General features: G+C 44.9%; 2 protein-coding genes across 3 annotated transcripts in view; one reads left to right on the plus strand and one right to left on the minus strand.

Moving 5' to 3' along the window:
• MCPH1 (microcephalin 1) overlaps positions 1 to 27,506 on the minus strand; it is a 171,612-nt gene that overhangs the window by 58,322 nt on the left and 85,784 nt on the right. The gene's annotated exons all lie outside the window — the stretch shown is intronic.
• The window catches only part of ANGPT2 (angiopoietin 2), a 58,662-nt gene continuing 57,016 nt past the window's right edge, over positions 25,861 to 27,506 (plus strand). Inside the window, exon 1 of the mRNA XM_049631819.1 lies at positions 25,861 to 26,552. Coding sequence (XP_049487776.1) covers positions 26,268 to 26,552 — 285 coding nt within the window. The 5' untranslated portion in view covers positions 25,861 to 26,267. The remainder of the gene's footprint in view (positions 26,553 to 27,506) is intronic.

The following is a 27,506-nucleotide window of genomic DNA, read 5'->3' on the forward strand; positions in this document are numbered from 1 at the left end:
GGACGGGGTTTTTATTTGTTCCTATTGCAGAGCTTTAGTAAAGCATTACCATGAGACAGAAGACCAAAGTGCCTGGCACACAGTAGGTACACAGTGAAGTTTGGTTTCCTTTTCCTCCCCCAGCAACTTGTCTTCCTGAAAACAAAAGCTTTGTTGTTCAGGATTTCATCATTTCCAGATGCCTGCTCTTCAAATGACATCCAGAGCGATACACACTGATGTCACAAAGCCTGGAATTTCTGGTGGGAAGTCAGCAGTAGATGAACTCACTGGATACTAAGATCCTGTTTTCATGTCAATATCCTTAGTAATAAAATATGAGGAAAGAGAGGAAGTATAACATATAAATAAATATTCCTTACTCACTATCACCGTCTCAATTTATGCTGAAAAAGATTCCCATAAATTGAGGTATCAGTTGTTCTTTAAGAAAGGAAAAAAAAAAAGACATGCTTAATAAGTGGAAAAGAAATATCATTATATCATTAAAGTCTGAACTCTGTAAAACAGCTTTATTTCTGTGTCACTGCATTGCTCTGATATCTATCACTGCAGAGCAGACAGGAGGAACATGTCCTGGGAAAACTCTTGTTGGTAAATACAGCATCAAGGTATTTTGATGACCTTCTGTTTAAATTTTCATACATCAATTATTTAATAAAAATCTGTTTGTAAAAGCAAAAGTCTATTTTCTCTAATTGCCATTTTATGCTTTTAATGTAATTTGTGCCTGTCTACCCTGTGCATCATTTTTCCCCCCAATGCTGTAGAAGCAACAACTCGACGATAAACTAGGTGAAGTCTCCCATTCAAGCCTTTTCCATTTAGGATTGGGACTCCAATCTGTGTCTCCTGGATAGCAGGTGGTGTATCACACGACCCTGGAGTGGAAGCCGCTGGGGGGCGGGGGGGCAGAGTCGGGAAAGGTGAGCACAGGGGTCTGACAAGGACTCAGAAGTGTCCTGGATAAGCCAGTAATACAGGAGCATTTCAACCCGCTGCAGACTCCCTAATGGTTTTGTCCAACATCCACCTGGTGGACGGTCAGAGCTGTGGGGCTCAGAGTGTTGCTATCCTCCTAAGCAGTTCAGCGCTGGCCCAGACACATCCCAGTCTGCAAACTGACCAGACTCACTCTCCTTCAGAAGGGAGTCTGACCCTCCCTTGTAATCCTAGCATGACCCTTGGGGAGGGGGTCTCTCCTACCCCCAAGAGCTTACCAAACTCTTTCCTTCCAACCACAGTTTGTTTTTACTAAGGCATATTCTCACGAACACGGTTTTCTTTTCAGATCTTTTATTTTTTAAACTTTTCTCTTTTTTAAAAAATTGTTTTTAATGTTTATTTTTGAGAGAGAGAGAGAGACAGAGCATGAATGGGGGAGGGACAGAGACAGAGGGAGACACAGAATTCGAGGCAGACTCCAGGCTCCGAGCTGTCAGCACAGAGCCCGATGTGGGGCTTGAACTCAAGGACCGTGAGATCATGACCTGAGCCAAAGTCAGATGCTTGACCAACTGAGCCACCCAGGTGTCCCCTCTTTTTTTTTTTTTTTTAAAGCATATTAAGCCAATCTTTAGTTCTTACTCCAAAGAAGTTCAGCACCTGTTATAGACTGACAGCTTCATGGTTTGCCCAAACCTTCTCCTGGCTCCAAAACAGAAAGTTACAGCTGCCCCCTGGGGACAACGCACAGGGTGAGTGCCATCCCTGATTCAAAGTCAGTCTGCTTGCGGACCCAGCAAACAGCTGATGTTGGTGCCCCTCCCTCACTACCATAAATAACTCCTCAGCCTCAGCCCCCCCCCCCCCCCCATATATCCTCCCACGGCAAAGTGAAAATTCTTCCACCTCTGTTTTCCCCAAATGACCAGACTTTGGAGAGCTTAAAGCAAAATGGCTCAGAGATGCCTCAGACTGAAGCAAGCCTGCATTCCATGGAACTCTGTCCCTGGAAGGGCTTTTTCAGGTGGACTACCCTTCGATCCATCAGTCAGAGGACACTCACTTGCTCAGAGAGCTCAGATTTGTGGAGCACAAATTATATCATCAGCATAGGTGACAAAGAGACATGTCTCCTGCCATACGCTTCTGGGGATTGCTAATTCATGGCCTTTTGATTTAGTCTATGCTTGGGCTCTCTGGATAGGGTCTCCACAAGTATTTGCTTTTTTACCAAAGTTCCTGTGCAGGTAAGTATGCATTCTTATTAAGAAGTACTGGGCTGCAAGCTTATCACTGCAAACTTTAAAGACAATAATAAACCAATCAAGGCCCTAAGACTGCTGTTCTCCTGAAAATTACCAAGGGACATGCAATTATACATAAATATAGGCCAAAAATCATCATCAGATTCATAATAACCAACAACTAGGAACCATTCAAATGTCCACCAACCACCAAATGAGAGACAAATAATGTTTTGTATCTTTAAAAAAAATTTTTTTTTTAATGTTTTTATTTATTTTTGAGACAGAGAGAGACAGAGCATGAGCAGGGGACGGGCAGAGAGAGAGGAGACACAGAATCCGAAGCAGGCTCCAGGCTCTGAGCTGTCAGCACAGAGCCCAACGTGGGGCTTGAACTCACAAACCACGAGATCATGACCTGAGCCGAAGTCAGACGCTTAACTGACTGAGCCACCCAGGCGCCCAATGTTTTGTACCTTAAATGTAGTGGTGATCCTATAATTGTCTACAGTTGCCAAAAGTCATTCAACTATACACAGAAAAGTGATGAATTTCATTGTATGCAGAGCATACCTCAGTAAAGCTGGGAGAAAAAAAAAAATCATGAGCTGAAACAAACAGCAAGCAAAATCTAAACCAGAAGAAGATCTTGTGATAACAAAATCCAGTTGGAATCCAACATGACTGAGTGAGAAGTCAGTTCGGAGGGCTCTATATTTGCCAGACTTCAGTGATTCATTTTTCCTTTCAAATTATTTTAATAAAAGAAAGAGGCACTGTAGAGACTTCTGGGCTACAGAATTCAGACCACCCCCAGAGATGCGCAAGCTGGCTCCTACCAAATCAACACACACCGCTGGCAACACAAATAACTGGCCATCGCCAATGCCAAGAAGAGAACCTGAAAGCTGCTGTCCCCAGCCCAGTATGAAAAGTGCTGGGCGACCGAGAAAGGAAAACCAGTGGTCCCGGGCCTCCCTGCCGAGAAAGACCGCTCTCATGGCCCTCACTTTGTCAGTGGGAGTATTTCTGTCCGACCCCAATCATCACAAGGGATTTCAAGTCAGGATGCCTCTGTTACAGGAGGTTTGTGTGAGAGACAACGTGCTATGTTGGCCAAAGCCAATCATGGGATTCAGAAGCCATGTTTCCAAATCTCTTATCCCTTCAACACATCCTAAACAGTGCTGCCGGATTAATCTCACTAAAATGTGTACATACAGGTTTGCAAGAGCTCCCCTGCCCACAGACATGGGCAGCTCTGAGGCTGGCGGTTCCGTCCTCCTTTGCCAGATTTATCCCTGCGCTTTGAGGCACAGCGGATGCTAATGGTTTCCTAGGCAAACCCTGCACTTTTCTTTTTGCTTGCCTTTATTTTGCTCCCGTTGCCAGAAACCCCCTAATACGTGTATTTCTCAGCCTGGTGACTGGCACAGTGCACATGCTTGGTAACTGTGGAATGAGTGGTGGGCTTGTTCCGTATGAAGATAAATGATGCACAAGGATGGGGTCCTGGGGGTCTTTGCACACAGAGATAATTTACAATGAAGAGCACACAGGCTGGGAGGGTTCCAGCAGGGAGATCCCAGCGGTAATGGGCAGCACCAGGCTTCCACCTTTTAATTAAAGGCAGGCAGAGAGCAGGAGTAGACAAACTCTCTTCTTGGAGTGGCCTGAGAAATTTAGTTGGTCCTGTGTGTATTACTGCCCGTCTGTCTTATCTTATTTTCTAAATTAAAAAAAAATTTTTTTTAACATTTATTTATTTTTGAGAGAGGGGGAGAGACAGAGTGGAAGCAGGGGAGAGGCAGACAGAGAGGGGGACACAGAATCCCAAGCAGGCTCCAGGCTCCGAGCCGTCAGCACAGAGCTCGACGCGGGGCTCGAACCCACGAACGGTGAGATCGTGACCTGAGCCAAGTCGGAGGTTCAAACCACTGAGCCACCCAGGTGCCGCCCAGCCATCTGGTTTAAGGAAAGGATGTCTCCATTGGTTTTAAGGAAGACTTCCAGAATTAAAGCTAAGAGTGAGCTTGTGTTAACATAAAGATGTGCCATAGGAAACCTGAGGCCGTTACCACACTGCTGGACGGCTTTTATGTTGTAGATACTGAAGGTACTGTGTTTTCAACCCCCCCCCCACCCCCCCGCCGTGATCCCACGACATAATTGGGTATAAAGAATAAACTACAGACCAAGGTTTTTAGCTGCCGGGCTTTGTTTTATAAAAGAGCAGAGAACAGCAGTTAAATGTGATTTCTCTCTTTTTTGCGGCCAATACAGAAGGAGGGATAAGGGAATGCAGGCGACATGAGGTGAAAGTGACGCCCGCTGGCACGGATAGATTTCAACGGAGGAAAACAGAGTTGCAGCGCTCTCTTATTCTGTGGCATCCAGAAAGGCGAACCTGGAGAGGAGGGGCAGGAAATGCCTCCGGAGCGTCCCCGTCATGGGTCTCATTTGCTACAAGTCAAACTGCAGTGGAGACAAGGGCAGTCAGAGCCTCTGGCACTGCAGCGTCCAGGGGAGAGGCGCTGGACAGCTGTGCCTGTGCGGGGTCATACGTCCAGCTGTGGCGGCCACAGTCGGACTCGGCTTCCCGGTAGCATTCACCCAAACTGTCTCATTTAAACAGGAAACTCACGGGACAATCACAGGACACACTGCTGTGGGGGGACACAGCTCTTGCCCCACATGTTACTCACATCGTAGCCTCCCCGGGTCTGCCCTGGTGAAACCCATACCGCCTGGAGTCCCAGGCACGGAGAAGATCTCTCCTTGCCTTGCCGAGGAGACATTTATTTGCCGTAGGAAAGTTCAGAACCAGGAGAGACACGGCCTGCTCGTCTGAACACATTAGAGAAATTCAGTTCCACCTCCAATGCTCGGAACTGAACTGCTGGAGGACAGTTTACGTTCATAAAACATTACTCCTCTTGAGCTACCAAGAATGCCAGAAATGCGATGGGTAGAAGAGGACTTTTTGTCTATTCATTCACGTGGCCCCATGAAGTCAGAGTTCCCAGTTGGACTCAAAACGTTTCTTAGATTTTATTTGGACTTTTACATTCTTGGGAACTTCTGAAATTGCCTCCATCTTGCTAATTTGGCAATCAAACATGGCGTCATCGTGTAACTGGGGGACACAGTTGACCCACCTGTTTAGCAGAACTGTGTTTGCAGCAAGGGCCTCCCAAAATGGCTACATCTTGTCAGGATATCACTGAATTTGGAAAATGCCAGCAGGGCAGGAACATTTTACTGTAAAGTCACTTTTTTTTTTTATTTTAATTTTTTTATTTGTTCACGTTTATTTATTTTTGGGAGACAGAGAGACAGAGTGTGAGCAGGGGAGGGGCAGAGAGAGAGGGAAACACAGAATCTGAAGCAGGCTTCAGGCTCCGAGCTGTCAGTGCAGAGCCGGACGTGCGGCTCGAACTCACGAACCGCGAGACCATGACCTGAGCTGAAGTTGGCCGCTTAACCAACTGAGCCACCAGGCACCTCTGTAAAGTCACTTTCAAAAAAGTCACTACAGGGGTACCTGGGTGGCTCAGTCAGTTAAGCATCCGACTCTTGGTTTCAGCTCAGGTCATGATGTCGTGGTTCGTGGGTTCAAGCCCTGCATCACGCTCTACACTGATGGCGTGGAGCCTGCTTGGGATTCTCTCTCCCTCTCTCTTTGCCCCTCCCCAACTCACACTCTCTCTGTCTCTCTCAAAATAAATTAATTAATTTAAAAAAATCACTACGAACTACTCTGTGTATTGTCAAATTTTGGAAAAGATTAAGTGGGGCTGCAGCCAACACTGACAGATGCTTTGTAGGATAACCCCCCGGTATGATGGTCTGAAAGCGTGGGGCCCGGAATGTGCTGTGTCCTGGTGGTAAGTTTTTGGTACACTGGGAATGTATCAGGGCACGCACGCAAAAGGACTGGGATACGGAGAAATTAAAATAAAAAGGGATTAGTCTGGTAAGACTTTCACAATAATCTCCATCTGCTCTGTCTCCTTCTAAATCCATTGAAATATTTTTGTGGGTGATTCTGTTTGCACTAACCGCTAATGTTTTATGGTTTTCTAAACCCTAGACTGTGATAGGAATACAAACAGTAGGGAGAGGAGAAATTCACATCTCAGATGAACTTGAAAGGTCCTTCCTCTCTGACATTCCAATTCTGTGGTATTAGTTTTATAGGGTAGATCGATTCTCAACTCAATTTGTAACTTCTGATTACAAATTCAACGGACACATCTGAAGGCTTCCATCACAGACAAGCCCGGGAATTGGCCATGGTGTCCAAGAAGTGACCGTGGCAGGAATAACAGAGGGTGTGGAAGGGATCAGGGTGCTATAGACAGAGCCTTGCCGAATAACCAACGCACCCATCAGACTGGTGGGAATTTCAAGGTCTAATCAGCTTTATACAGTGAACCTTGAGAGAGCCACCAAAAACAAAGTCCACTCAACCTGGAAGCAGTAAAAACTCAAAATTTAGGACAACGGAAAGCACATGCAAAGTGCCAAAGACGATGATGCTAAAACCAACCAGCCAACCAACTCCAATAATAACCTAGACAAGAAAGGACTCCAAGGCAATGGCGCTGTGTGAAACCACCTCTCTGGGTTCAGGTTAGCCTATGGGCCTTTTCCGTGGAAAAACCCACCTAAGAGAACTCTCAGACTATTCATAAGATGTAGGAGTGATCCCTGCACCCAAAACACTTGATTTCTGACCCTCTTGCTCATTCCCAGCATTCTGCAAGGATGTCCTGCTCCTCCTTCAGGACTTAACAGGATTTTTTCCTAAGAACTCTCCATATACCTTACTCCTGCCCTTTATCTGGACAACTTTATCTGGGAGACGTGATCGCACTGCATACTTCAGCTCCTACTTTCATCATTTTTTACTCCTTTAGCCGGCTTCATTTTATTTTGAGGACTTATTGTTCTCGACATTTATATATATATATATACATTTACAAAATTTATACTTACTCATATGTATTCAAATTTATTTATATATTTCTTACTTATTAGGTTCATATATATAATGTGTGTGTATCTCTTCCACTGCACCAACACAACACGCGTGTCTCCTGACAGTAGGGGTTTTAGGCTTCACTTGCTGCTACGGAGCCAGTGCCTTGAGGGCGCCTGGAATGTATCCAATAAATATCCGTGTGTGTTTGTGTTTATTCAGAACATCTAAGGCATCTCCCACAGGACATGCTGTCGGTTACTTGTATTTCTCCTTGTATCACGCTTACAAAGACCGCTGGGCACCTCATATTCCACAAGGCGCCGTGCGAGGCAAGGTGGAATGTGCCAAGGTGAAGAGTGACGTTTCACAGAAGGAGCTTTCCTTTACTACAGAGTACAGTCACTTAGGCCAACGGCTTGACTTCGATTTGACAAACACCTGAATGCCGAGAGGGTAAGTGCAGACCTTCAGAGCAGAAAGACGTCTCTTCAAGGACTGTGGCCCTCAGAAAAGATTTCATGGAAAAGCACTTTATGGGGAAAAAGTAGAACCTTACGGGATGGAGGAGGCTTTGGAAACAGAGAACGTCGCGCGGGCCAGACCCTGGCCGGTAGGAACAGTGGAAAGACCCGTGGAAACAGATGCTACAGACATGAGAAGTGCCACACTTTCTTAGCAACGCAGTGTTTGTGATGGGGACAAAGTAGAGAAGTAAGTGGCTGGAGAGAGCCACACAGGAAGGGCACTGAGGACAAGGGGTCTGGACAAGGGTGTCCTTGGATGGGGGAGGACAGAGGCGAGGTATCAGTGGTATTTACTAAATAAATGTTTTTACAAACAAACAAAAAAACCCAACAATAAAAGAACGCCATGTGTGGAGCAGTAAAGAGGGCATGTCGGGGACTAAGGATTGTCAGTAATCCAATTGTGAGCATCTGAGGCTGAGGAAGTAAATACCCAGATGGATTGGCTGTTTGCTTTGGAGTCAGACTTGAGTTTGGATTCCAGCTCTGCGACATCCACTCATTTCACTGAGCTTCAGTGTCCTCGGCTGTGAAACTGGGCTTCCTACCTGGAAGAGTCATTATTCGGATGGAAAGAGATAGTGGAGGTGATGTAGCCACCACGGTAACAGTGAGCATCTATGGAGCGCGTTATGACCCGCGAGGCACGTGGGTCCAAGTGCTTCACACACACCGTAGTGTACCGCCACCGTACTGACATCAGATGGGATGGTGGAGCCATCGGAACCCGCACCTCCCAGCCCCCCCATCAGCCGCACATTACACCACACCTTTCCTCCCCACCAATCGCTGAGCCCAGGGCCAGAGGCGACCCACGGTGGGTAGGAATCACGTCATCGGTAGCCAATGCTGACCGGTGTAGAAAAGTTCCGACATAATTTAAAATTTATTCAAAACTAACAAAAAGCAGGTACTAAACACTGAGCCACACATCACTTGGGGTGCTTTCTTCATATAACTTCCTAACTTTCTTGTAAGAATATAAGAACCATGAGAGGATATTGTTCTGTTTTCACAGGAGATGCTGATGTTTAAGTTACATGCTAATGATCAAAAAGAAAACCAAGGGGAGGACAGGGAATGATTGCTTTTATCCCTAACTTTGCACTCTCCTTGTTGCTTTTCTTGGTTCCGCAGTTACAAATAGCACAGGGGCATCCGATATCAGAATAACACATACAAACTAGCAGGACATCCATCCCCCACTAAAAAAGAAATAGATGGCTGACGCTTGAACAATGAGGTGGTTAGGGGTGCTGACCCCCTGCACATTCAAAAATCCACATGTAACTTTCGATTCTCCAAAAACTTCGTTAATTGCCTGGAAGCCTTGCTGACAACATGAACAGGTGATCAGCATATATGCTGTATGTTGTATGTATTCCGTACTGTACTCTACCACAAAGTAAGCTGGAGAAAAGAAAATGTTACCAAGAAAACCATAAGGCAGAGAAAATACAGTTACAGGGTGGTACTTAAGCGAAAAACATCCACGTATAAGTGGACGTACACCTGCTCAAACCGTGGTTGCTCTGTTCACAGGTCAGCTGCACTTACTGTCAGTCAACACTCAATGTACAAAGCATTACAAGAATACAGTACACATCCATAGGAGTAAGAACCAGAGGGCTGTGTTTCCATAACGTGCTAAGTAGCACAGTGGCCCCTGGAAGGTCACCTGGCCTTCCCACACGTGGTTTCCTCATCTGTGAATGAAGGCTCTTTCCGAGTCTCCATCCAACTCTGAGATCCTTTCAGTTCAGTTTAATGTGATGAAGGGCCACAAGCTGAATCAAGAAAGTACTAACACTCCACACCTATTAATGTGTGAGTTGTAGTGTAACTCACCAAGAGAGGGACTGGCAAATGTCACATGACTTCAGTAGGAGAGGGGGGAACCTTTGCCTGTGGTTGGCTGGCCTCTAAGCACCGACACTTGCTGAACGGATCCCTGCCTCATGGATCCTGGTGGGATGCAGAGCCGCCTTCCCTCCACAGAGTCAGAAAATGCCAGATTCTCACTTCCCCAGCTCACAAGGCTGCTGGGGCCCAGGTAACCTAGGAGCTGTAATCTGACACTAACTGTAAGAAGCAGAACGGGCCATGTTGGGCTATGCTGGCTGCAAATCTGACTCCTGCTGGTTTGGGGTAGGAGGGAAGTAACACTTCACCGGGCCAGTTCTGTGTGGGAATTGTGAAAGTGGCTTTGGCTACGTAGCCTCATTATTACTGTTATTTTTTGAACTACCCAATTTCCTTTCAATCAACTCCATTTCTACATACATCAGAAAACATCTGTTTCCCTCACTTATAACTAAGAACCCTGGCAGTGACTGCTGGTGACACCTGCTTTGGGGACATATAGAATTGCCCTTTGCTTATTTGTCTTATTTTTCTAAAACTATCTCATTATCTTATTTTCTCGGGATAATCTGCAAAGTGCGAACAAAATGTCCCAAATTCTACCTGTTAATTAGACGCATAGCACTTTTCAATAAAGAAGCCCAAGAAGAACGCTTTCCTTACTGATGGATGGGGCTTAATCAGAGGGTGACAGGTCAGATCTGACATTGTTAGGACAGATAGTTTGCAGTATCTAAAATTAGATCCAGTGGGGGAATGACTGCTATCACTTATTTCTCCAGGGGATGGATCAAAAATCTTATTCAATGAAGTGATCTAGGGCTCTTTCTTTGATAACTAGTCAAATGGACAATGGGACTGAGAAATGGCACTAACCCACCCATCAGACGCTGTACCCGGGACATTGCCAGCATCACGGAATTCTCCAGATAACCCAGTCATGTTGTTCTCATGTAACAGAATCGGAGAGGGCAGGTAGTTAAGGCTGCTCGAAGAGGCAGATGGCGGGTGGGTCTGCAGGAAATGAAAGAGGTCCTCCTATCCTTGGAGACACCCCATCTGGGGCAGTTCCCAGTGTTCTGTGGCATCCTCAGGCCAGCAGAGCCTTGGGATTCCATCTTGGCTTGAAACATCCAGACCCGATGACCTGCCCTCTGTTTGTTCCGGGAGTACCGGCCCACCGCTCGGATCTCTGGGCCATTTCTGCATAAGAACCATGGACTCTGCCCTGTGAAATAGCTCCAGGAATAATCAAGTCTCTGGGCTAGACAAGTCAAACTGTATTCCCAGCATTTAACCTATCTCATAGCGGCTAGAATTAGCACTGCGGGGACCAGCATCCGAGTCTGAACCATACAAGGCATCACCCGTCTCTCCTGCTGATCTGCCCGGCTTCTTCTGAGAAGCTGTGCACCTGCTCGGGCCCTGAATGAGCCCGTGTTTGTCACCAGGAAGCTCTCAGATGGGTCTGCTTCCCCTGAACTCTCCCGTGTGGAGGACAGAGCTTTTGAAATTATCGGATTCCATCCCTGGCTTAGAGATGTCCAAAGTACACATCTTGCATGCTGAGTTTTGATTGCTAAGCACTTTACATTTGGATTCTATGTTCTCTAAACTACTGGCATTTTGTGAGGAATGAAATGGTCTATTCCAATAAAGGAAAAAAAACCCAATTCCACAGTGAGGTTTAGATTATGTTTAGAAAACGGTCAATAAGTATTTTTCTCTTTTAATTGTTAAAACATTTAAAATGTATCCTAAAAAAACAACAGAAAACAAACAGGCCTAGAAAAGTTGGATATTAGCTCTTGTGTTCTGAAAACAGGCCTATTTTGAAGCCCTAAATAAGCACATTATGGAAAGGGGTTTCCCAAAGTTTTAGGCTTCAAGCCTTATTGTTTTCTCACTTTTCTTTTGCCAACTAAAATGTTGTTTAGAATTGATACTGGATAGCAAACAGCTGCAAGTTCTGGCTGAGTGTTTTCCTAGAAATACCAGTTCGGGAAAGAATTTCTACCCGTTCCCCTCTCCCATGAGCCTTCACAGTGGATCAAACTTACTCTTCTCAGAGATCATGGCCCAAATGTTTATTGGGGCAGCTGAGCATCTGGTAAGCAATGCCAGGGTAGTGTTTTTGGCTGTTGGTGGAAGGAGACAACTTCTAGACCACTTCTGATCCAGCCAGTGGGTGAGTGAGGCAGGAGAAGCCCCGTTTCCAATTCAGAGGAGATATTTTGCTGTCTCATGGGAGGGCACACCCCCAGAGGGGAACTGTTCTCCATGACAACCAATCCTGGATTGGTTGGTTTGACCTTTTTTTTTTTTTTTTTTTAGAGCTACTTGGAGGCAGCTGGATTAATTAGGGGCTGGATCACTCAGGTTGAGAGTCCCCACTAGCTCTTTCTAGATGATAGGATTACTGAGGATTCCTTAATTTGCATTTCTTTTACATCTACTTACAGTGTCTTTCATTTGGTGAACTGAAAGCTGAAAGGAAGCCACTGGAAACCAATAGGGTTATAATATTATAGTGCTGTGTTTGGTTACTTAGTAAACCTAACACAACACTGCGGTTTGGGGCATATTGAACATCATTCTGCCCTTAAAGGAGGAAAATGTACTATCATGGAAGACAAGCAAATACAAGTCTTTGGCTTACAGCACTTGTCTGAAAGAAGTTCTGAACATGTTTTGAGTACGAGCAGTAGAGTAAGTGTTGATAGTCCCAACAAATTATCTGGAAGGACACTTTCTTTTAAATGTACTTGCTAGACACTCATTTATGACTTGTACACTCAGAATCTATGAATGTGTTTATCTGGGGACAATGCATTCTGTACCAGGTGTTGTGCATTTGATAACTTAATCGCATCTGGAGCAGGTGACCTATAGATTTAGCGGCTTCATTCAATGCAACAGGTTCCCAGGCAAATGAGGCAAGAAGAGACAGAGGGCCAGTGAAGAAACTCCAGCAGCAACTCGGTTTAAAGAGCAGAAACCTCCAAATGAGAGGACACAGCACAAGCGCTCCACATGGTCTAAGGGAAAGGAGCCCAACTACTTAGAAAAGACTTTATTGGCCCAAGGTCTTGCAACAACTTCTCAGTGTCTTGGGCCACCTCCACCACAACAGGAAACCAAGAGGACGGGGGTGGGGATATCTTGCAACTCGCACAGAGCGTGATCCAAATGGCAGTGCTCTCAGACTCCGTGGAGATGGGAGCCTTGTCACAACAGACAGCTGAGTACATCGTCTGCAGAGTGGGGCCCTGCGTGGGCATCCTCTCTAATTTCATTGTTATATGCCACCGTTTTTGAGCAGGTGCTACCAAGATGAACGCACAGAGGTCATTTTAAAACAGACAGTAGCAGCAATCTAATGAGGCATGGCCCCAGATTTTAATGAGTTCACAGTCAGTGGCGATAAGGAGCCATTTTCCACCATAATGGAAGAATGGACAGGTGCCAGGGGCCTTTCTGGAGGCCGTCCTGCAGGGAGGCTTCCTGGAGGGAGTGACATTTAAGCTGAGCCTTCATGAAGGAGAACAGAGTGATTCAAGGGCAGCTGCCATTAAAGAGCGTTTGGTTTTAACTTGCAAAATGAAGCCTTGCATGGTTATCACCATTATTGAAATACTTGAGCTGCCTGGATTTTTCCTCCTTAGGTTAAACAGCGAGCACACAACCAAATGGTTAGAGTATTTGCTGGATACTACAAGCCAGCAACGTATTTTAATATCCTTGCCAATACTAATTCTGGGGGAAGCTGTATTAGTTTGCTAGGGCAGCTGTAACAAAGGGCCGCACACTGAATGGTTCCAACAACCAAAATGTCTTTGGTCACAGCTCTGGAGGCTGAAAGTCTAAGATCAAAGTGTCTACAGGCTGGAGGGAGAATGTTCCAGGACTCTCTCCCAGCTTCCCGTGGTTCTTGGCTCGTAGAAGCATCAGCCTGATCTCAGCCTTCGTCTGCACGTGGTATCCACCCTGTATGTGTGCCTCTGTCCAAATTTCCCCTTTTCATAAGGATACCGGTCATACTAGATTAGGACGCACCCTTCTAACAGTGTGGAGTCACGAGTGAAATTTAACTAACATGAACTGTAACTAATTATATGCCCAATGACCCTATTTCCAAATAAGACCTGATTCTGAGGTTCTGGGAGTTAGGGCTTCCTAACTCCCCTTCCAGGGGACACAATTCAAAGGCCCTCAAAGAAATTTATAAAGTTTATAAATTCATAAATTTATAAAGTTAGCTTGTGGGGGGCACCTGGCTGGCTCAGTGGGTTACACATCTAACTCTTGATTCGGGTCAGGTCACGATCTCACTGTTTGTGAGAGCGAGCCCCGTGTCGGGCTCTGCATTGGCAGTGCAGAGGCTGCTTGGGATTCTTCTCTCTCCCTCTCTCTCTGCCCCTTCCCCACTCACTCGCTCTCTCTTTTCTCCAAAATAATAAACATCTTTAAAAAACTTACCATGATAATAATTAGATCTTGCAGATTTTATTTTCAACAACTTGAAGCATCTCAGAGACACTATGAAGTAATTTTATCCTGACCAGCCTGGGTCTTCTTAATTTACCATTACTATCTACTTCCTCTAGAGCAGAAATCTAGAGAATAGGACACAAGATATATGCCACAATCCACAGAGCCTGCATCACTGAAATTGTGGCCAAGGGTCAAGGTTGATGAAGGCACTCTGCTACTTAACTTTATCTAGAAGATCCTGGGTTGTTAAGATTTATGTAATTTACATAGCTGTTGTTTTTCATTACTAGCCTTTGCCATTTATTACAAAGTTAATTAACAAAGCTGGCACTGATCTTGATCACGAAAATTAGGTCTTGCTCTTTCCCCGCTCAGATCAGTCTCTTGGGCATCAGACCCACACTGTCAATAGGAAAACTCTGCTTGGATGTTTTGTAACCAATGACAGCTGAACATGGATGAAGGTACACCCATCACCTTTCTATTTGCCTTTCTTCCTGGGCTCCCAAGGGTCACCAGCCAGCCAGCTGCTCGGCCAGAAGCCAGAGGGTCTTTTATTCTTGACTCTTCCCTTTTACTCCTTTATTCACTCTTGTTATTACCCTGTTGGTCACTCTGTTTTTTTTGGAATGTGTACCTTCATCGTTTGAGGGAAATCTGCAAATCTTCCTGCCCTGGTCTCTCTCTTGTTATACTCCTCTTGAAATTCTACCCTTCAGGTCTTCACCTTCTTTCTCAGGGTCCACCTCTTGTCTCTCCACACTGTGCTCTCACACGGCTTCCCTGACTTATCTTTCAACTCAGTGAGTCTCTCTTCAGATGCGTCTAATCGTTTTGATCTTTGAACTATGAATTTCAGTGATCGTATTTTCTGCTACTTCATTAAGTTTTCTTTATAAATCTACCAGAGTTTTTCTTCTTTAGTGTTAGGATCCTTTAGGTGTTTTCAAAATTTTGTATCTTTAAGCATGTAAATGAAGCATGGTAAGTGTTATGGGTAGAACTATGCTCTGCCCCCACAGATGTAAGTCTTAACCTCCAGTACTCCAAAGGCAGCCTTCTTTGGAAGCAGGATGGTTGCAGATGGAACTAGTTAAGCTGAGGTCATCAGGGAGTAGGGTGGGCTCCCAATCCAATATGACTGGTGCCCTCATAGGAAGAGAGGGACATAAAAATACAGGGACACCCACAGGTGACTGACATATGATGACAAAGGCAGAGAATGGAGCTATGCAGTTACAACCTGAAGAATACCAAAGGTCACCCGCAAACCACTATTAGCTATGCAGAGGCAAGGAAGTGTTCCCACACGGGTTTCAGAGGGAGCGTGCCAACACCCGCTTTTCACACTTCCAGCTTCCAGTTCTGTGAGACAATACATTTGCTGCTGTTTTAGGCTACCCAGTTTGCAGTACTTTGTTACGGCAGCCTGAAGAAATTAGTACAGTGAGGATGGTTATTTCATAAAGTGTGGCGATGGGTGCCATTTAGAAAGTACGTGCAGGTCTGCTTTGGCCATTTCTTCTTTCCGCTGACTTTTGCTAACAAGACTATGTTTTCTTACGTGTTCACTGATTCTTGTCTGTGAGGTACTCATTTTCCTTGGGAAATTATCTGTAGGAATCTTTTGAGACCTATGATGAAGGTGCATTCTTTTAGAAAGGACTCACATTTGCCACACATGTGGGAAATGGTTGATAGCATTGATATGGTTGAAATGTTTGATAGGTTGATATGGGGAAATGGTTGATAGGTTGATAGGGAAGGGTTGATAGCAGTAGCATGGGACCACTTTAGAAAAATTCAGCGTGACTTGAGTTTTTTTCCCAGCCACCTAATTTGCTCTGTAAAACTAAAATGGGTGATCCTGTGGCTGTGATCCTCAGGGATGCGATTCCCCTTTCGGAGCATTTAATGTCAGGGAGCATGGATAGGTTTATCTCTGCTCCAGGCATTTCGGGCCGAGTCCTCTGGGGCACCACCCCCATGGAGGGGGTGCCTTTCAAACTCTCCGCTGGCTGGCGGGGCCCTTGTCTCCTCACCCCACCTCCTGGCCTTGTAAAGGGAGGCTCAATTTCCCATTTGCCAAATGCTTTGAAGGCAAATCTGTTTACTATTCCACTCGATTCACTTGGTTCCTGCTTTCACTTACATTTGGACCTGATACTGTCTATCATCTTGTCATTTCGCTGATGCCTTTCAAATAATTTTTTTTAATGTTTATTTTTGGGAGAGAGAGAGAGAGAGAGAGCGCATGCACAGGGGTGGGGGCAGGGAAAAAAGAGGGAGACACAGAATCCGAAGCAGGCTCCAGGCTCTGAGCTCTCAGCTCAGAGACCAAGGCAGGGCTCGAACCCACGAGCTGTGAGATCATGACCTGAGTCAAAGTCAGCCGCTTAACTGAGCCACCCAGGCGCTCCTCAAATAGTTTTTAAATTATTTTATCCAGCGTTTTTAATCATTTTAAGTGGAATAGTCAACCCCAATACCAAACCAATCCCCTTCCTGGAATCCCCATAGCCTGTCCATCTAGAAGTCCTACTGATTGTCCATGTGAAGTCTCCTCGAGCACCAGGGTGATGTTTCGTTCACGATTCCATGACATCAGACCTGCACGACTCTGCACTTTCTCCTTTGATCCTAGTCTCTTCCAACCTCTCCTCCATACAACACTGCAGGGGCCTTTCAGACTAGTCTGCTCCCTCCCTCCGCAAAACACTCCCTTCCTTGGCTTCAGGCTCCCTCAGGGTAAATTCCAAATGCCTGAGTCGGACTCCTCGGGAGCTAGAAAGATGGGATCTCCAGGCTCATGCCTTCCCTGCACTCTGCTGGATTACATAATTACTCTTCAGTTGCCCGGTCTCATACTTTAATTACACATGCTTTTTCTTTGCCTGGAATGTAATCCTTCAATTTTGGTCTCTATGTTGGAGGAGGGATGAAAAGGTTCTTTTTTGTTAATTAATTAATTTGAAAGGGAGAGGGAAAGGGAGAGAGGGAGGATGAGCTGGGGGAGGGGTAGACGCAGAGGGAGAGAATCCCAAGCAGGCTCTAGGCCCAGTGCAGAGCCCAACACGGGGATCGATTTCACAACCACGAGATCATGACCTGAGCCAAAATCAAGTCACATGCTTAACCAACGGAGCCACCCGGGTGCCCTGAAGGTCCTTTTTAAATAAGTGAAACATTTGGATCTAGACAGTCATTGAAAGTATTCTTGGCTGTTGACTCAGGCCGCATCTCTATTCTGGAGCCTTCCCGTGTGGTGCTCCTGCTCAGTACCCCCCCCCCCCCCAGAACCACCAGGGCGGGGTCACAGCACTGTCCCTGTGTCCTGGAAGGTGGGTTTACCTCGTCAGACTGTAAAAAATTGCTACAACGATCAGGTCTCTAAACTCACCTCATAACAGAGACAAACACAAAACTCTAGTGTTTTGACTGTTGCGATGGCACAGGCTTAACTCATTTGGGTAGTAACCTGATCACCAGAGGATACTGAAATGGCTCCGGACTCTGTGTGTGGTAAACAAGTGCTTAAAAATGTTTTTTTCACTATGTGCACATACATACAACACACACACACACACACACACACACACACACACGTGTAAGTAGGTGTGCAATTTCTGCATATGGTGTGGTGTTCTCTTGCATTAAAACTATACTGAAAGCATGCTGGGTTGTATACTAGTTGCTAATGATATTTATGCCCTATATCGCATGTCATTCCTATAAATAATCTTAATAAAACATGGATGGTTTTCCCTGTTATCTGTTATGAGGCCAGTAGAGGGAGCAGGTATTACAAGTGGATCTGGTACTTGTATTCTCATATAGACACCATCTCTAACAGGTTCTGTTTTAATTTTTATTGTAGTCAAGCAGGACTTTTTGACCAATAAATAAAAAAGATCACTGAAATATGCATCAGGATTTTGAGGAAAGGTAAACAGTATTTCTCTTTTGTAAATATTCTACTAGAATATTTATATAAATATTTTATATATATATATATATATATATATACACACACACACACACACACACACACACACACATATAATTTTTTTTCCTTGAGGGAAACAGATGCCAGGAACTAGGCACCTTAACCCTGCTATAAATGTTCTGTTGCTATAGGCTTTGTACAATTTTATTCCTTTCATTTTTTTTCTTTTGTATCAGTCTTTCTTTGAATTTAGACCCTTTCCTTAAAATAAAATATTTTGGGAAGTATAGTTTATTATTAATAGAGCCCCAAAGAAACTGACATAGGGTTTAAGACAAAAAGTGGAGCATATACATATCAGATTTTTTAGGAAAGACTTAAATCATCAGTAGACAACCATACTTAAATTGACCAAGGAAACAAGAACGGCAATGGAGTATTTTTATATACTTGAATGCAAACATCGCTTCCTTTTATGCATAACTATTTCTTATACTTCTAATGTAATTCTTTAGAAACTATATATAATTCTTCAAAAATGAGTTTTTATACATGTAACTCCATAATCAACCCTAATTTCCCACAGGAAGATTTTTTTATATCAAGTCCGTTAGGCAGACAGGAATACCAAAAGGGGGTCATGTGCTGTTATTTTTTTACTTCTTTGACATAAGCAATTTTATTTATGTTAACCTATAACCGAGAGAGATAATATATCTTCATGTAAATAGCACATATGACATTTTTATCTCTTATTTTAAAAGGTTTCTCATAATTAAGATAAAAATTTTTATAAATTTAGATTAAACAAAGATTAATCAAGATGGCATTAAGCCACTTTCAAAGGAAAATTCATTCTGAGACAAATTTATATACTTCTTTAGTAGAATGGCCATGACAAAGAGACCAGGCACATTTTTCACAAGCACAGAATTTGAATTCCCTAAAACCTTGTTTAAATGAATTTAGGAACATTTAATGCAGAATTATAAGCCCACCTCAAAATCTCTCGTGAACCACTGTGTTAGTCAAAGGAAAGATTTTATTGACTTTGTATTGGTCATGGGTTTAACAGTAACCATTGACATCAATCTCCTGAAAGAAAATGTTTAGCATTTTTTTTTTCTGCGGGGAGAAAACAGGACATAGAATTACCGGCAAAAATATTATCAGGCTAATGCACTCATCTATTGTTTTAGAATTTTATCCACTGCCTTTTTAAAGTTATGACTTGGTATCTTGACCTTTTGGGCATTTTTTTTTGATGGGGAGATAAAATATTCCATAAAAATATTAGAGAATGAAAATATTTTAAAATCAAACAGCATTTGAGATAACTTTATATAACAGGAGAATTACATAAACTAAAATATTCCTAAAAATTCAGGGAATTTATGATGAAATCTTAAAAAAAAATAGTTACTTGGATATTTTCCAAGTTTCTAATAAATAAAAAGCTTTTTCTTTTCGATCTTTAAGGCTACATAGAATAGACAATGTGGCTTTAAAAAAACAAGCATGCTTCAGCAGATGCTGTGCTGGTTCATGGCACTACAAACTATAAAAGAGTCAGAAATCTTGTAAGTTTCCTTAAAAAACAGTCTGTTCTCTCCAAATGTCTTTCAGATGTCATTTCAGAGCAAATTCTCAGATAAGCTAGAATGAATGAGTCTTGGTACCTTTTTAATTGAACTAAGCTGAGTAAGAACGACATCCACCTGAGAAGTCACGTGAAAGGGATTTTTCTCATACGATTAACTCGGATTCTTCCATCAATATAACCCTGTAGCCAAGAGCCCCCATGGCTCTCGGTCAAACAAAAGTGAGGCAGCTGCAAGAAGACAGATAATTGTCACAGATAAGGCTGATGCTATCTAGGCCTCTGCCCTTTGGTCCCCGCACTCATTCCGGCTGCGTCGCGAATGAAAACAGGACTGGTAATGCAGGGGAAATGGCTGTTTCCCAGGAAAGGAAATTGCCTGAAAACACATCTGGCAAAGGGCTTTTTCTCCTCCTCTGGCAGGGAGATCTTTATTTTAACAAAATATACATTCCCTCACCTTCCACAAAGGTGAATTCTACGCAGCCTATGCCCCATTCTAAGTGGGTGACATTTAATTTGTTCTCTAAATACAATGGGCCAGCTTTTTTATGTCACATGCTATCTCCATTTAATTGCAACTGGGACAGGAAATTGTGCTAAACTAGGCATCATACTTCATTTCAGAACTGTGTGTGTTCTACAAGGTACATCATCGTCTGCTAGCTTCTTACATTGGATGAAACTAGCGAGCCAAAGACAGGAGAAAAAGGCTGTCAAAGCCAGGAAATTGAGAATGTAGCAAGAATATATATCAAGTTTAACTGATGCAGTTAGATAATCAGTGGGATTTCCAGAGATTCTATCCTCAGCTAGTTAACACAATTTGACTTTAAGTCCAAACCGACGTGCGCACTTCCGAGGCGACTTTCCCTGCTTACGAATACCACAGGTCCTGAATACTGAGGCAGGCACATGGCGGGGATCCACACAGGACCCAGCTCAAGATGACCAAAGGCTACAAACGGTCGATGGCAGTGAAACAGAGTCTGTTCACTGGGGATGTGTGTTTGTGCCGCACAGAGGTGACAGCCAGAAAGACCTGTAAGGGGCCTTTTCTTTGGAACCTTTTTCAAATCTCATGACTGGGAATTATCTTTCACAGCCTGTCAAGTACAAGCTGTAATAGCATGATTAGCAGCTTGAGAGAGAGAGGCATCACCATAGTTTTTGCAAGTGGCTCTAGAGTCCAATAGTAGTTCAGGTCCAATACAACATGTATTCAAATTGAGTAGAAATAGAGGTCTTCTGTGACACTTACAAAGAAATCACTCTAGAGGGAGTGTGCTTTTGGAAAGCTGAAATACTAATTTTCTTCCTTCCTTCCTTCCTTCCTTCCTTCCATCCACCCATCCATCCATTCATCCATCCATCCATCCATCCATCCATCCATCCATCCTTTGTTTCTTCTAGCTGTGGCCACATCTTCAGCCCTCATTCATTATCCTATACAATTTGGAAATAAAAGTAGCAAAAATAACTTTCTCTAACAACAATTTTACGTCCAGTGAACTTTCTAATGGTTTTCCCTGTGCACCGAACATTAAATTGTACATAAACATGTGGACTGATTTTATTCAGCCAATTTTTAAAAAGCCAAGGAGAGGAGGGAGATGGACAAGATGTCCCCAGCATGCCAGGCAGGCGCCTGAGTGTCTTGAGTGTGCCTGACTGTCTACAAATGGTCCAAAATCAAAACAGAGTGTCCCAGCTTCATTTCTTAGGGTATTTCAGTACTGAGAGTCCCCCCTGTAGCAACATAACACTTTCCAGTTTCCAGTGAAGGCCACACTGGCCAAGCAGCCCGCCCCCGTCTCCATGCCCGAGGCGGGCAGGCAGCAGGGAGATAAAAGCGGTCTGCTCTGGTGAGGGCGATGGTGACCACGGCAGGCATGAGGTGAGCTCAGGAGGATCCGTGCAGACAGCACGGCAGGAGCCTTGTGCTCAAAGGTTCAACAGATGTGGGACATCCGTGTGCCTGTAAGTACCTGAGTACTTTCCAGGTGTTTTCCCATCAGGGATGGGGTTCTCAGAACAGACATTGGCTAGGCACACCTACGGGGATTTTAACAGTTCAGAAAGCAATGCCCATTCTGTGTCCACTTCCAAACCTTGGTCTGTGAAACAATTTTAACTATCCAGAGTTCAATACCGGACCTTAAACAGGCTCCCTGGACAACAGCAGAGGTCACATGGGCCTACCCAAAACTTCTATCTGGCCATCCATGGCTTGGGGCTGCCCCATTTTGTGCTGATGGAAAGCCAGCATGCTTTTTTTGGTGGTGGGGTTCCTGAGACACCATTCAAAGAGAGCCTAAAGTCTGAGAGCCTCTGAGATGGCTCTGGGTGACCTGGGACCCATGGAAGACTGTGGTGGGTCAGATTCCAAGATCCAGACAGAAGTCGGTCTACAGTTTGCCCGGACCTGCATTTCAGGAGGGGACAGGGAGGCCACCAACAAGGGGAGATTCTCAGGCATTTCCCACACATTAGAGCTTTTGTTCAGCAGGCCAAACCAAAGCATCGTCAGAGTTCTTGGTAATGCTGACCTCTGTCTTTGAGGAATAGGTAAGAGTGTTGTTCTTGGTGCCGTGAAATCTGATTTATATAGCAAAGTGCAAGGAAAACTCGAGACAGCTCTACAGAGAATAAATGGGAGCTTCCAAAACCTCAGCTGATGACATACAGTATGGGGAGAAAACAAACATTATTAAGAAAATAAATAGCACCACGCACAGCTGTTCGGCAGGACTGTTAGGAAAAAAAAGTGGTTGGGCAGGAAGGCAGCGTTTGGGAAGGCTGTAATAATATTTCCCATTTTATAGCTTCATCTGCCTTTGCTATCCTATCAGCAGGGCACTGAAGAAAACTCAAGATTCTCTTTGAAAATGAACAGTTAACAGTTCTGAGAAGCACTGTCCAGCCTCGTTTGAGCAGAGGGGGGCCTGGGCTGGGCCTGCTGTCCCCCAGGCTGGGGTAGGAGTTGTCACACAGCTATCTGTGGCCCAGTGCAGGAGGGTTAGCTGTTATCGTGCTCCTTCGTGAGGCTCCCCACCCAGATCTGCCTCCTCCCCCTCCTCCCCCCCCCACTCCTTCTCCTCCTCCTCTTCCTCCTCCTCCTCGAAGGAGGCTTACTGGCTCCCCTGTGTTGCCACAGGGGCTTTGCACATGCTCTCGGCATTTGCTCAGTGACCAACTGGGACAATCCATTGTGCAGTTCTGACTCCACGAGCATGTCCCCCGCCCCAGCTCCAACCATGTTCTGCCTCTGCTGTGCTGTGTCGCCTGCACTGGGCCCTGCCTGAGCCTGGTGTCTGCTTTCTACCAGAGTCTAGTTTCCAAGCAAGCTGTCCTTGCCTTGTGTTTTAGGTCCAGCTTCAAAGCGGCACTTTCCTTTTGGTCAAATGTTCCTGCCCTTCTCCGAAGTCCCTTTCCCCCATGCCTGGTCTCATGCTTCTCAATTCTTTAGGAAGCCACGCTGTGATCTGAGACATGGGATGGCTGCCTGTTTACACTGGCGACGCATTTAGAGTGGCCTCACTTGCCACGGGACGTCGCCCTGGACAGACTCCGCCAGGTTCTAACTCAGGGGCTGGGGAACTACAGCCTGTGGTCTGTATCAAACAGCTAAAGGGAGCTAAGAATGATTTTTACACTTTTATAAATGGCTGAAAACAATTCGGAGAAGAATATCTCAGGACACGTGAAAATTACAAGAAATTCACATTCCGGTGCGCACGAATAAAGCTCTGTCATCTAGGGATGGTCCACGGCGGCTTCCACGCTACCGTGGCAGAGCTGAGAAGTGGTGGCGGAGGCAGGATCGCCCGCAGAGCCTGAACTACTGACTGACCCATTTACACCACTTTTGCCGTCTCCTGGTCTACGTAGAGCTTCCCCACAACTCTCCGGTAATAATTCCCATTTGGGAACCTACCAAGAGCTGCTCAACGCACATTCTGAGCTGGAAGGGGCAGACAAGGAGGGATCCATGCCACCGCCTGTGGGGCCAGTGCCCCTGCAGCAGCCACACCCCCCTTCGGATTGCCGTCCCCGTCCCTCCTACCAGGCCCTATTCGTTCATGGGTGTCTACCTCACCCCATTAGCTGTGTCTCTGCAGCTCGGGAGCATTAACATCCACCCCCAGCACCCAGCAGGGGCTCTGACACAAATGAGCAAACGAGAAGTACTTGGGGTATAGCCTCTTCCTGTGGCTACTTTTTTAAACCACCCTACTTGCCTGGGAGACAGATGAGTGATTTTTCGAATGGGGACACGCAGTGTGTGCCCGATGTTTCTGCTTCACGTTGGGAGAATGACACAGCTATAATAGTAGTGGAACAACTAATTTCCAATGAATAGCAAATACGGAAGTACTAGTCCTAAATAATATTACTAGTCTGTATCGTTTTAATCCTCAAAGGCACTACAGTGAAAGAATCCTTTTGTTTTGTGAAAAAGCGGAGGCCTGGAGAAGTCAGCAGTGGTTAGCTTCAGGTCTGGGAGAATCAGGGTTCTTACGCAGGGCTCTTCAGAGACTATCTGCTTCCCCCTACAGTCAGTCGCCTGAATGGGTACATTTTCTTTAATTTCTTCCTTCAGTGGAAACCATGTACCAGAATCGTGGTGGACTCAAACCATCTCTTCTGCTATAAGACCCTCCTGGGGCATGAGTTCTAGCCTTCCTGAGTGACAGAACCCTCTGGGAGGTCTGGGAATCCCTTCTCAGGAAATGACATGTGCTACTTTATTCGGATGTTAAGTAACAAGATCCAGGGATGAGTCTGGTGACAATGTAGTGCTGAGCTGACAGCTTGAGATACTGTAACTAGAACAGCTAAGATTTCTATTGATGAAAAAGCCACAGGTATTGATCACTGTTGCTTAGGACCTATTCACAGTTAAAGGAGAGGCTACTTCAGGTAGAGTTTGGTGAAGAATAAAGACGTAGTTTTTGTCTCCGAAGTTCATGGACCCCATTAATTGTGTCCATGGACCTCAGGTGAAGAACCGCAGCTCTAGAGGTAATGTGGGGGGAGCCAGCCAGTGCGTAGGAGGGCTGTTTTTAAAGGTCTATTTAGGTCTCTTGAAAACACACATTCCAGGAAAACAGAATTCACCATACAAATTTCACAAGCACCCAAGAATTAAAAACGTAATTCTGGAATGCTCTGAAAGCGGATCGTGCACGATACAGACGGAAACAGACTTTTGTGGGTAGACGGGTCCATCAGGTCGCTGTGCCGATAGGCTGCCACTGAACGGGGAGAACAAATCCTGCGCACAAATCCTGAGATAGAAACAGACCGTGGACAAAGATTCCGAGTTTTTTCCCTATGTGCACTCTGGCTGGTTAGCATAGCATTAATCCCTAAAGTATTAAGTTTGTGTTATTAAAGGAAGTCACCCCGGGGACTGAAAGAGCCATAGACTTGAAATAGAAAAATCCTGGGAGCTAATGCAACCCTTGAATTTTACACACAAGGACAGGAGAGCTCAATTAAAAAGGAGAGGTGATTTGCCTGAGTCCAATATGGAGTGGGGCTGAGTGAACCGGTCCTGGAAAAAAAACATGACAAAATAATGGGATTTGAGCAAAACCTGATCTAAAACAGGAAAAGTCTGTGTTCCTCTCTCACCAGCATCTTAAATGAAATTCTGATTTCTGTCTGTATTGTAATCTGATGGACCATTAATCTGTCTAGTATGTTTTAGTTTGAATACTGAAGTGGATATTTTGTTTAAAAGATTCAGTGTCAGAGCTCAGAAACTGATTTCCCCAACACAAGCCAATAAAGCGAGATCTTCTCATCCGACCGTTTTCAAATGAAAATTCTGTACATGTAGCTAAGAGTTCAAAAATCAAGTAAGACCAACGAAACTATTTTCCCTATGGAAAGGCAAAGCGTTTACAAGAGCGAGACTTCTTCTTCCTCTTTGTTTGTAATAACAAAAATAAACCAAAGTCCTGACATATTTGTAGTATTTTTATTCCTAAAGGAAAAAACAGGAACTTTCATTGTGCTTTAAAGTTATTACCCTAGATATTTTACCAGCTTAGCACTGTGAAATCAGTTTCAGACATGAGAGACCCACTTCTCTCTCTAGGAAATACTCAATTAGGGTGGTGCCTCTGCAAATACCCAGGGGTCCTGTAGCTGATCCGTGCTTCCCAGAGGGTTTCTGCAGCATATAGCCCTGGTTGGACAGCACACACATGCTCGGATTTTTCCTGTTGCCTGGCTAGTGACCCCCCTACAGGAAGATAACAAGCAAGCCAGGAGGGCGGAGCAGCTCGCGACACATGTCTGCCCGCTCTTATCAACTTATCTTATAAGGAAAGTGATTGATGCAGATCCTGACACCCAGAACCTGAGGGAAGAGAAACAAGGAAGCATTAACTCTGATCTGTAAGGGGAAGACAGCCCTCAGGAGTGAGCAGGGTTATTCTTTCTACTGCGATCTGACAGTTCACTGCAGGACGGGAGGGAAGACCAGCGTGAACAATCACGTTCCTGCTAGAAAAGGAGGGAAGAGACTCCCACTGATGGACCTTACACCATGGCAGCGGAGCCCTGCCTCTGAGAGGGCAGCTTAGGAGTGGGATTCCTATGTGCCTTCCAGTTTGCTGAACTGCTGCTTTACTCCCGAAAGAAAGAAAGAATGTGGCAGCTTGTTTTCTTTACTTTGAGCTGTGATCTTGTCCTAGCCGCAGCCTATAACAACTTTCGGAGAGGCATGGACAGCATGGGGAAAAGGCAGTATCAGGTTCAGCAGGGGTCCTGCAGCTACACTTTCCTCCTGCCGGAGACAGACAACTGTCGCTCGACTAGCTCCTACGCGTCCAGCGCTGTGCAGAGGGACTCACCACTAGATTATGACGACTCCGTGCAGAGGCTACAAGTGCTGGAGAACATCATGGAAAACAACACTCAGTGGCTAATGAAGGTAGGAAAACAAAAATCATTTTTATTTGGTGAATGGTGGAAGCTAATTAAGATCAGCTCAGTTTTCACGGCCAAAAAAAAAAAAAAAAAAAGAAAAGAAAAAAAAATCATAAAACCGAAAAAGAGACAAACAACAAACCCCAGGCAACTGATTAGCGCAGGGGAGAGACGGTGACTCCTACCTTTGAATGAATTATTGTTTCTTTTATTCTGTCCCAGGGTGTAAAGTAGTCGTGGGTGAAAAGCGAAAAGGATTATCTGAGAAGAATGCCAGAATCAACAGAGCACAATCTCTGAGTTAGGAATCTTTATTTAATAAAGGAGAGGAAGTGTACCTCTCTGCAAAACGTGTAGGCTGTGTTGTTTGTGTAAGTGGTTTAAACTCAGTAACACCCATTGCCGGGGATGTTATAAACTGGTTGCAGGCATGAGAGGGAAGCCGTAAGCGACTGCAGCCCGGGAGCCAGGAAAAACGTGACAATCATGTTAATTACTGATCCATAACGGATGGAGTAAAGTGCTTTACCAATTTCCTGAATTTATTTACTAAAATAGATTGTTACTCTTGGTAAATGAGAGGAAATTAAATAAAGCAGACTTCAATGTTTCTCAGAATCTGAGGGCTTGACTCTGAAGGGTTTGCCATTAGGTGAATGGGGTAGGCATAACCTCAGGCGTCTGGGGTTCTTCAGCACCCAGCCCCTTAGCTCCAGCAGCAGGCTGTGAAGGTCCACCCCACGTGGGACGGGCGCGCAGGGCATTTTGCTGCAGCAAATGCCATGACGAGATGGTCATGTTCTCAGGGCTATGATGCTATATAGTTTCACAGACTTTTCATAGAGGGTTGAACCAAAACAGGATATTGCAAACTCACTTTTTCTTTCCCAAGTGATCATTTTCCCATGTAAATGTGGGCACTGTTTATACAAAACCCAAAATCACCCTGAGATTTTTC

Source organism: Panthera uncia, chromosome B1 (genome assembly GCF_023721935.1).
Source record: "Panthera uncia isolate 11264 chromosome B1, Puncia_PCG_1.0, whole genome shotgun sequence".
NCBI classification, from domain to species: Eukaryota; Metazoa; Chordata; class Mammalia; order Carnivora; family Felidae; genus Panthera; species Panthera uncia.